Raw genomic sequence first — 11142 nt, 5'->3', positions numbered from 1 at the left:
AAATTTAATTCCACTAAGAACACAATGATCTGAAGAGGAGCTTCAAATTACCTTGTTTCGCAGCCAGAATACTATTTATTCCAAAGTTACAGCAAACATTTTAACTTTTAAGGTCTCTCCTGATCGATTTCTAATCAACTTGGTAACTTCTTTAGACCTACTTTCAAGGAAGTAAAAAAAAAGGGGAGGGGGGCGCCTGGGTGGCTCAGTTGTGGAGCCTGGTGGGACCCGGTTTCGGCTGGGGTCATGACCTCAGGGTTTCTGAGTTCAAGCCCTGCCTGCGCTCTGGCAGAGCCTGCTTGGGATTCTCTCTGCTCCTCCCCCACGCGCGCACTCACTCTCAAAATAAACAACAAAACAGGACTATTTGCATTTTGTATGTTTTCTGTGTACTCTGAGCTGAACCTTATTTCAATAAAAGTACAAACATAAGTTTAAATAACAACTGAGTCACTGTCATTAAAAAAAAAAAAAAAAAAAAAAAAGAGACAAACTTGTCCCAATTTGTGCTTCTGGCCGTGACGGAGGTTTAGGGACCAGATTTAAGGTCTTACCTCCAACAAGTAAAAGATCAGACAAAATGTAAGCAACGACGGTTTTCGGGCACTCGACTGTCATCGTTAAGAAAAGGGAAACAAAGCGAGCGGAGGTTTCCAGGCCACAACTGGAGCGGCGCGAGGACACAACTGCGCCCCGCAGGCGGCCCCCGGGAGCCCGGGAGGGGCTGGCCCGCGGGGCACCGACCCCGGCCCGGCCCGAGGGCCCCGAAGAAGCGCCCGACACTCTGCCCTCCGCGAGGCAGCCCAGCGCCGCACGCGCGTCGCTCGAAGTCACTTCGCGGAGCGTGAACGGCCGGCATCCCGCGTACAAAATTCACGTCGGGCATCCGATCGAACTTGGCCAGAGCCCTCCAGGTCCCAGCGGAAGGAGAGCGCAGTCCACCGGGGAGGACGCTCAGCCGAGCCCACGGAGCCGCCACAGGCACAGACAAGAGCACCGCCGGAGAGCCGGCCCGCGCCCGCCGGGCCGCAGGGGGCGCGGGACCCGGCCCGGGGAGCGCGGCGAGGGCGCGGGCGGCGGGCGCCACCCGGCAGCGGCGGGAGACGCAGTCGGGCCGGCAGGTGCACGCGCGCAAGGGCGGACGCCAATGGAACTCGGCGCGCAGGACAGTCCTCTGCGCAACGATGGCTGAACTGTGGAACGTGCAGAAAACCACGGTGCCGGCAGCTCGGGGAAGCAGCCGCCCGGGACTCAGGAGGACGGGGGGGCGGGGGGGGGAGCACCAACCAGGGCCCTGACTAGCGCGCCGCGGGAGGAGCGCGGCCCGGCGAGCATGCGCGGTGTGGCCGAGCGCGGGGCGGGGCCGGCGAGCACGCGCGGCGTGGGAGCGCCGCGCCGGCGACTGAGACGTCTGTGCCGTGCGCGGGGCCGAGCCCGCGAGCATGCGTGCTGTGGCCGTGAGCGGGGCCGGGCCGGCGAGCACGCGCGGCGTGGCAGAGGCGCCGCCGGCACGCCGAACTCGGCGCTGTGCGCGGGGCGGGGCGGGGCCGTTGAGCATGCGCGCCGGGGCGCGGCGGCCGCGGCCGCGGTTGCTGGGCAACGGCGAGCGGCGCGGAGGTCGGTTCTGGGGGCGGGTGCCACCGGCGCGGGGCGGGAGCGCGGCCGCGGGGACCCCGTCGGGCAGCGCAGGCCCTCGGTCCCCCGCGCGGCCTCCTTAATCGCGACCGTTGTTGGGAGGGCCGAACCTCCGGCCGGTGTGTGAGAGCGGTGACACTGCCCGTCACTGAGCGGGAGCCGAGCCCACAGGTAGGGCGAAGTTGTTACGGAGCACCTGCACCGGTAGCCTGCGCGTCTGCGCGCTGCTGCCCCCCTCGGCGCCGTGTCCCCACGTCGCACGAACGAGGGGGCCACCAGCTACCGAACAGCGAGGCAGCGTGTCGGGCTGCCTTCTCTCGTGTGCGTGCTTCCCATTAGCATGCTTATCGATAAGCTTGAGGTCACGTAGACACTCTGGCACCACGGTGGAGATTTTTGTGACCAAGCCCTAACACTTCTAACTAGTTAATGGTGGAATTTACCAAGAAAGAATGTTCTCGTTAATTTTGGCTCTTAAAGCTGGGCAAGGATCAAGTTTCTAACCCTCCCATTGTTGCAGACTGATTAATTATGTAATCTTGAAGGAGCCACTGATCTCTGGATTTGTTTTCTCCTTTATAAAATGGAGTGGGACTAGATATCTGATGATATTTATTATCCGGTAATGATATTATCATTAATTCGGAAAGTTCATGATACTGTGGGGCGGAGAAGGTACACGCTTTTCAGAAGCTCTTCCCTTGACGTGACTCATAGTGGCTTAGGGTGCAGTCACTTGAGATAAAACTGTAGGCTGTAGATAGCTAGCTGTGATAATTAAAGAGTTGTTAGTATGATATAAATTATGTTCTGCCAGGGTACAGGTGTTGTGAAAGAAGAAAATTCTGGAAGGGATCCGCAGCATTTCAAACCCCTTGTGCCATTACTGCAACTTACACTGTCCTGATGAAAAGGCTGGATAGAAACTTCCTGCTTGGGGGTGGCCTGGGTGGCCCAGTCGGTTAAGCATTCGACTTTGGCTCAGGCCCTGATCTCGTGGTTCCTGAGTTTGAGCCCCACGTCAGGCTCTGAGCTGACAGCTCAGAGCCTCCCTCCCTCTCTCTGCCCCTCCCCCCCTCAAAAATAAACATTTAAAAATTTAAAAAGAAAGAAAGAAGGGAGGGAGGAAGGAACTTCTTGCATGCCTGCCTTGAGGCCAGATTGGAAAGCGAGCACGGAAACTGCCTCCTAGTTTCCGAAGCGTCTTAGCCCCCACTCAGCCTCGGAAACATCACAGCTTTGTTTCCCGTATCCTCACTTTCCACTCGACAGCAACTTTATTCTTCTCGACTAATTTAATGCAGGTGTAGATCCTTAGATACATATTTTGGATTTCTTGCTTTCTAGTCTTAAAATTAGGCCCCATTTCCTAGATGACTTTAATAACTACTGTTTCTCTCCATTCCTGTGGATTTTGGACCCTTGTCTTCAGAAGCTGGACCCTTCCCTAAACACTAAAACTAAAAGGGCCAATTCAAATTCTTCCACCGGTTTCAAAGGGAATTGGAGCAAGAATAACCACTTACAGAGTATCTTCTGCATGAAAGGGCCCTTTAGACACTTTGCAGGGTGGTCTCATTTAATCCTAAAAATAACCCTGCAAGGAGTGCATTATTATGTCTGTTTTAAGGTGAGGACACAACTCAGATATAGTATCTTGCCCAGCAACAGGTTTGTTCCCCGTATTCTGTATCTCTATGTTCTGGACAGACTGAGGTCACAGGACTCCCCTTGAATTCCAGGATATTCGTGGTTCCCTTTCCCCCGTAAATAATAAACACAGGCCGAGTTCCCCAGTGCCTCGTCTCCTCCTGATCCCGGGGTATTAAGTGTGCTCATTTCCCTCTTATCTGTCCTTCAACCCCCAGCTTAAATGTCCTCTTAAAGAGATACTTCACTTACTATTCTCTGATCTCGTCAGTCTGAAATTTTGTTGTGTTTACGTACAGTGGTGTATCGAGCAATGGATTGTTCTCGTTTATATTCATATGCTCCCTCCCACTAGCTGGAGATTCGAGGACAGGGCTCAGTGGGTCGTGACTGGTGTGAGTCTCTCTAGAATCACGGTGCGTGGCTCAGTGCTGTGCTTTGGCAGACATTCGCAGATCAATCAGACTCCCAAACATACCTTCCCCATAAACTTCAGAAGAGATGTTTACGTACACTCTAACTCTGACTTTCTGTTGCTTTTGTCTCTGCGGTGGGAGAATTCAGGGGATGTGACACGACGATCGAACCCGACAGGGCCGAGCGGCGCCTCTCCGGACTCAGCATGCTACAACGTAAGGTATGCAATCCTGCGTGAAACAAACACTGTTTTACTCCTGAATACATTTTAATTCAGCCATCTGAAAGTATAAAAATACAGTTGCAAGACCTCGCTCCAATGAGGAACTGTCCCCTTAGTCCCCACTAAAGCATCCCATAGCTGTGCAGTTTTCGTCTAAGTTTTCACCAAAAAAGCATGTACTTAAATGCAAGAGTCTCTTTCATATTACAGAAGCCAGATTTGCCTTGAGTCTCATTTTACTGTAGTGAAACAGAATGTGTTCAGGCATGCGCAACTTTTATAGGTCATGACGAATTAACTCATATTTAAGACCTCAGTAATTAAACGATATTACTATATCGCCAACACACATGGGGACACCGGGCTTCCCTGCACCTAGGTGACATGGGTCAAGCACTGTTTACTATTAAATTTGGTCTAGTGTGCTACCAGGGCTGAGTAGTAAAGGCTAAGTTTTCTTCCAAATGATGTATTACATAACGTTCTGCATGTAAGGCTTTTTTCCTACTTTTTAGGGTCATTCATCTAAACAAGATAACTTAGCAGTCACTGCAGTTGCTTTACAAGATCACATTTTACATGACCTTCAACTTCGAAATCTTTCAATAGCAGATCCTTCCAAGACAAAGGCACAACAGAGAGACACCAGATCCAGGTCTCTAAAAAGAAATACAAAAGCAGTAATAGATACTGGCCTTAAAACAATGGTACAAGGCCCTAAAGTGGAAGATCCAGAAAAAGAATATGTTCTTGATCCAAAACCACCACCACTAACTTTAGGTAAGTTCATCTCATCATTCATATTTTGGCTTATTAGAGCTAATGAATCTAGTTGAGATTAATAGTATAACTTTTTTTTTCTGGAACAGAAATTATTCTCATTTATAATCTTACAGAAATATATGCATGTACTAAAGTTTAAAAATTACGGGGACGATCTGGGCAAGAAAATAAAAATGAATAAGTAAAAATAGTAGAATACGATAACTATCCACTGGTCCAGACTGGCGGAAATCAGGCACTCTCACAGGAGAACGGGAACTAATAAATCTATAGACAGGGGCCAGAACTCGAAAATCACCGTCTGGCCAACAGCACAGTAAGAACAAGCGTCAGCAGATGCCGAGGCCGGTGGGAGGCCAGGTTGAGACGCAGGATGTAGTCACAGCCTCACAGAGTGTCCACTCACCACAGAGGGAGACACCGCAGCCTCATGTTGGTGACACTGTGCCAGCAGCACCCTGACCAAGTGATCCAAGTGCCGTCACCATAGGGCCCCACGCTGACAGCACGCGCCCCAACCCCGTGCTCTGAGAAAGTGCCGTCGCCAAAATGCACATGTGAATTTAATCAGGAGGACACTTCAGACACAGCCAAACTGACGGACATGCTACAGTTTTGGGCCTCTCTTCAAAAGTGTCAAGGAGAGCAAATGAAGACAGAGAAACCGTGCCAGGTTAGAGGGGACGCAGGGGATAGGACAGCAGACTGCAGTGTGTGATCTGGGACAAAAAGAGGACTTCAGTGAGACGAGAACGAGATCCGTGAGGAATACAGACGAACTGGCACCTGCTAGATCACCATGAATTCCCTCATTTTGATCATCGAACCAGGGTTATGTAAAATATTACCATTTGGGGAAACTGGGCAAAAGGCACACGAGGATTCTTTATACTGGTTTTACAGCATTTTGCAAGTCTCAAATTACTTTAGGCTGTAAATTTAGAAATAGAGAAGAGTTCTAAACGATGCCGGGCACGGAAAATAGGTTTGTCTGGGGGCGTGGAGCCCTCGCGCGCGCGTGCTGGCTGGAGGCTGCGGCCGCACAGCGTGGAGGGGAGCCTGCCACCACAGCGGTGCCCAGCGGACACCTGTCACTGTCCTCTGAACCGCAAACGGTGCCGGTCGTATTCTAGGAGACGGCATAGCTCAAGAACATGCAGAGGCTTGGTATGATGTTATATAATAACTTAGTGACTGTCTTCCGTCGTGCGTCTGTAATTTACGGATTTGATCAAGTAGATGATCATCATAGTTTAGCAGGAAAGATTTAAATTAGACATCAGGAAGAACTTCACAACTTGGAAAATAAGGGAGATTAAAGAGGAGAGGAAATGACATACTCTTTCAGGAGCTGTTCACATTTGCAAAAAAAAGTTTTAACTGTTCTGCTCATTAATCACTGATAAGGTTGAATCATGTTTTGTTTTGTTTTTTAAGTTTATTTAGTTTGAGAGAGAGAGTGCATGTGCCAACAGGGGAGGGGCAGAGAGAGAGAGAGAAAGAGAGAGAGAGAGAGAGAGAATCCGAGGCAGGCACCGTGCTGACAGTGTGGACGCCAACTCAGGGCTCAAACTCACAAACCGTGAGATCATGACCTGAGCTGAAATCAAGAGCCAGACACTCAACAGACTGAGCCACCCAGGCGCCCAAATCATATGTTTCATTACTGCCTTTACCTGGTATTGCAGTCAGGTCTCTGTTTGCTGATTTGGTGGTGTCCTTTATGTACTCTGCATATTAATCCCTCATTGATTTACCACTGAGAAGATCTGCTCCTGGCCTGGTACCTCTTTTAATTTTATGTGTTATTTTTTATTGAATAAAATATTCCTCCTGATTACTGTTAAATCCCTCGGCTTTTCTCTGTTATTGTTTATGCTTTGGGGGATTTAAGGAATCCTTATCCATTCTGAGATAACAAAGATTTTCCACATTTTCTTTATTTACCTTCAAAGTTTTGCCTTTCCCACTTAGACCTCGTCACAGTTTATTTTGCACAAGGTACTGGGAACAGCAGTTGACAGAAGCATTTATGTCAGCACACTGTTACCTGTTGTTTGCTGAGCCGCAGCACCCCGCTTCTTCCTGTGCCAGGATCCCACGGTCACACAGAGGGAGAGAGAGGAGGGTTATGATTTGGGGGCTTCTGTCTCTGGACCAGTATTTTACTGTTTTAATTAATAAGAGCTTTGTAATATGTCTTAATAACTGGTAGGAAAAGACCCAAAATTATCCCCCCAAAAAAGTTATTAGTTATATTCTTTCAGTACACTAAAGGACAGTTTGTGGAGCCACTCCTTCTGGAACCTTCCATCACCGTGCTCCCATGTGGATCACTGCCGTGCGGGGCGAGCGCAGGGCCCACAGCCGGGGGTCTCCCCCATGTGCCCCAAGGGCTGGCCCCGTCCTGCACTCCCACCTGTACCCACCCGACTGCCACTACTCCTCCGGGCATGTGCCCCACTGGCAGCCTCCCAGGAGCAGGTGCGTGGGGGCCCGCGCCTTGGGCCGTCTCTGTGGGCGCAGGTCTCCCACGCTGGCCCTCCCGTGTTCTACCCCTGCTTTCCCTCAGCTCCTCCTCTCAGCCAGCTGGCCTTCACTCCCCCTTCCTGTCTTCCAGTTGACGCTCACATCTCCACCACACAAGTTCCCATTTTGGAGCGCTCTGTTGGTGCTCAGAGTGTCCCTGGCACAGCTTCCTACTCTGGTTTCCAGCTGCAACACCTCACTGTCCGTCTGCAGAGAGCCCGCGGGGGGCGCCGCACCTGCTCCCTCACCCGGGGAGGCACTGGACTCCCACTGTGGCATGAGCTTGCACACTTGACCCAGGAGAACACATGCCGGCTGTCAGGTATCGCTTCGGTGGTCAGTCCATCCTGACAGTAATTCTGCCTCATAGGAATCTTTAGCAAGGGATAAACTTGATTGATACTCACTCTGTGAAGGTCACCGGTGGCAAAAAGTGGGCTAAATCGGAAGAAGACAACACTGAAGGCTGAACCCTAAAATAGGCGACAAGTGAGAACCTTTGGCCAAGACGTGTGGACACTTCAGATTCTTCAACTTCTCTCCCTGAAAACCAGATAGCAGTCCTGCCTACGTGGAGAATACTGTGAAAATGACACAAGTATGGGAAATGCTTTGTAAATAAAAGCGTTCCTGCCATTGACTTTTAGCACCCATAGAAGACCAGCGTTCCCCATATGGTGGAAGAAAGTACGCCGTAGGTTTTGTTTTCAAATTTGTTTGCAGAACAGTGTCATTAAATTGTGAGTACTGTGTTCCGGATGTATTGTACCTTCATTTTCTCCTGTTTTCACTTCAGCTCAGAAGTTGGGCCTGTTTGAACCTCCCCCATTGCCACTATCATCAGAGGAATGGGAAAAAGTGAAACAAAGATCCATCATGCAAGGGGACTCAACGCAGCCATGCCCAATATGCAAAGAAGAATTTGAACTTCGCCCCCAGGTGTGTAGCGGGAAAATCAGATAAGCAGGCTTGGGGACTAGACTAAGCTGGAGCTTAAGATCCCAGCCTTCATTTCTCCAATTTCTTCCGCCTACGTGACCTCAAATACTTACATTTTCTCTTCCGTTAATTAGAGTGTGTGTGTGAGAGAGGTAAACACTCTCATTAAACAGTTTTGTTTATTTACCGAATGATATTCTCAAGCACAAAGTCTGTACAAAAGGAATGCTCCTGTTCCCCTGGCCGGAAACGAGCTAGAGGGTGAGCGGAGGCCTGCAGTGCAGAAGAAGGAGAGCAAAGGGGAATTTTAAGTTGTTTTGTGAACTGAAATCATAAAAAAAAAAAAAGAAAAAAGGAAGGAAGGAAGGAAGGAAGGAAGGAAGGAAGGAAGGAAGGAAGGAAGGAAGGAAGGAAAAAAAAGAAAAAGAAAAACTTGAATCTCCGAAGAATTTGTATAAGAATGTTTAAGTAAAATCTTTTAATGTCTTTATTCACGAACCCTTACCATAGTAGGGTCGATCTTAGACAGTATGCAGTCGAGGCGCGTCGTAGAGATTTCTGTGCATACGGTGCCTGCCCAATCTCCTGTGATCTCCTCACACTTAGGGGCGCTCCCCCCTCGAGGATCTGGCGTTTTGTTTGAAGCTCGCAGCCGCCCTACAGTGCTCTCCTGTGGGCGCTGCCCGTGCTTCCTACCGAGCAGGTGCAGGTTCGCTGGAAAATGCAGCGAACAGAGTCAGAGCAGGCTCTCGGTTCATAGCCTGGGAACCTCGGGCTTTCCTCACTACCTGGCACATAACTCTCAAACTTAATTTGTTTTAATGAGTTTCATCGTTAACAAGTTAGTTCACAGCCATAAAACGTTTGTTCTTGACTAATTTGAATTCACAAGTTATTTTAAACGTACTTATTGTATTCCAGCTCTCTATCGAGACCTCATCTTACCTGTATGAAAGCTGGGGATCTGGGAAAGATTTTAGCCCTTAAACCACAGAATTATCATCTAGGATAATTTAGTATTTTGCTGGGGCAAAAGTGACTAGAACCACAACTAGTCTTTCCGGCCCCAGCAACGTCTTTTTTAATTACGCTGTAAATACTGAGGCTGACTGGTGTGTGAAGAATGACAGCTTATTCCAAGTGTCTTAGAGGGAGCAGGGACAGGATGCACCATGCCCACCCCTTCCATTCTGCTTTTTATACATTTCTCACTCAGTCTTTATTTCGTTTGGTCACAGTTACAGACACTTGTGTTCATTTTGCATGTTTACTTCGTTTATTGTTCTGTGTTTAGAGTTTTCCTTAGTCACAAACAACAGCTGGTATGTCCTCCAGCATTTATGATTTCAGAGGACCTCAGTTATCTTGTGCGTCCCAGAGGGAGGCATGGTACCCATTTAATAGATGAGGGCACAAGTCAAGTGACCCACACCAGGGTGACTCAGGAAGTATGTTCAAGGTCAGCTGGAATCTAGTCCCAACTTCTAGCATATGGACCACCACTTGGTCATTTACTTTTATCTCAGATAATGTTTGCCGATAACAAACATTTATGGACGTTTACAAGTATATTTTAGGGGCACCTGGGTGGCTCAGTCGGTTAAATCTGATTCTTTTTTTTTAAAAAATTTTCTTTTTCAACGTTTTTTTATTTATTTTTGGGACAGAGAGAGACAGAGCATGAACGGGGGAGGGGCAGAGAGAGAGGGAGACACAGAATCGGAAACAGGCTCCAGGCTCCGAGCCATCAGCCCAGAGCCTGACGCGGGGCTCGAACTCACGGACCGCGAGATCGTGACCTGGCTGAAGTCGGACGCTTAACCGACTGCGCCACCCAGGCGCCCCAAATCTGATTCTTGATTTTGGCTCAGGTCATGATCTCACAGTTCATGGGATCGAGCCCCACATCAGGCTCTGTGCTGGCAGCTCAGAGCCTGCTTGGGATTCTTAATCTCTCTCTCTCCCCCTCCCCAACTCATGCTCTGTTTCTCAAAGTAAACATTAAAAAAGAGTTTATTTTAAATATACAGAAGTACAGTGTTATTCAACATAGATCCTCAAACATCTGCTGATGAAACACTGACGGATATTCCACAAAGAATGCAAAATCGAGCACACCAAAGGGTGCTATTAGATTAATGGCGATAATTAACGAGGACCCGTGTTACTAAGGTTTTCCAGTTTAGGCTTATTGGCAGTCAGTTTCAAGTCAAGGTTTTTTAACTTTCTGGGTTCTATCTAGTCCAGTATTTCTTCCATTCTTCCTATTTAAGAGGGGAAGAGTAGAGTGAAGGAAGGGGGTGGGGGGGAACCGGGGAAGTGTTCACAGCAGGAGTAGTGTTAGAGGCTGCTGGGAGCTGAGCCCCTCGACGCCCCTCTCCTCCTCTCTGGGAGAAGCCAGGGCCGCGGGCCCTCTCGCCGGGCTCCCTCCGTGCGCGTGCTCGCAGCTCACTGGGGCTGGTGTCCTGGTATCACCCCCTGGTTCTCCTTCCAGAAGAACCACCTACCCTCTTCCTTATTCCACAGCCCAGAATATCACTATGCGGTGGAGAATTTGGGTCACAGAGAGGTGATGCTTTCTTGTGAGCGCACTTTCCCTGCATTTCAGAGAGAACAAGTGTTTCGTATGTGTGTAGGATTTATTGCTGTTTAAACTGAAGTGTGTTAGAATTAATAAAGCTGCCGTCGGTTGAACAAAGCTCTAAGCAAAGACATTTGTTCGCGCTCCCCCGTCTCCTCCTTGGGCACCTCCCTCCCCACGCGCCAGCCCCCTTCCCTCCCAGGGTCTGCCCAGGAAACACATCTATTTCCTAATGTATTTAACACACTCATTTTAACGGCTTACTAGCAATCATCCTGTGTTTGATGTTTCAGATTGTTGTTCACGGAGTTTTTCTTGTCGAGAGGATATACCTGTGCTGTGCTCAACTTTAAATATTAGAAATATCAAGGTTATTAATCTGCTT

The 11142-nt window shown here is 49.2% G+C and overlaps 2 protein-coding genes across 14 annotated transcripts in view; one reads left to right on the top strand and one right to left on the bottom strand.

The window, feature by feature from the left end:
* The first annotated feature begins 1641 nt into the window (after nucleotides 1-1641).
* The window catches only part of RNF32 (ring finger protein 32), a 51198-nt gene continuing 41697 nt past the window's right edge, over nucleotides 1642-11142 (top strand). For 2 of the 13 annotated variants that reach the window (XM_058723666.1, XM_058723668.1), the window contains exons 1-3: nucleotides 1885-3922; nucleotides 4441-4705; nucleotides 8034-8176. In XM_058723666.1, the coding sequence (XP_058579649.1) occupies nucleotides 3908-3922; nucleotides 4441-4705; nucleotides 8034-8176 (423 nt within the window). In that variant the 5' untranslated portion in view covers nucleotides 1885-3907. Of the gene's footprint in view, nucleotides 1807-1856; nucleotides 3923-4440; nucleotides 4706-8033; nucleotides 8177-11050; nucleotides 11128-11142 lie in introns of those variants that run through there. The other 11 variants (XM_058723660.1, XM_058723659.1, XM_058723662.1 and 8 more) reach the window with 11 other exon arrangements.
* LMBR1 (limb development membrane protein 1) overlaps nucleotides 8646-11142 on the bottom strand; it is a 199086-nt gene continuing 196589 nt past the window's right edge. Inside the window, exon 16 of the mRNA XM_058723651.1 lies at nucleotides 8646-8890. Coding sequence (XP_058579634.1) covers nucleotides 8664-8890 — 227 coding nt within the window. The 3' untranslated portion in view covers nucleotides 8646-8663. The remainder of the gene's footprint in view (nucleotides 8891-11142) is intronic.

The sequence above is a fragment of the Neofelis nebulosa genome, chromosome 4 (assembly GCF_028018385.1).
Source record: "Neofelis nebulosa isolate mNeoNeb1 chromosome 4, mNeoNeb1.pri, whole genome shotgun sequence".
Classification (NCBI taxonomy): Eukaryota; Metazoa; Chordata; class Mammalia; order Carnivora; family Felidae; genus Neofelis; species Neofelis nebulosa.
This window is presented reverse-complemented; position numbering and strand designations above follow the sequence as displayed.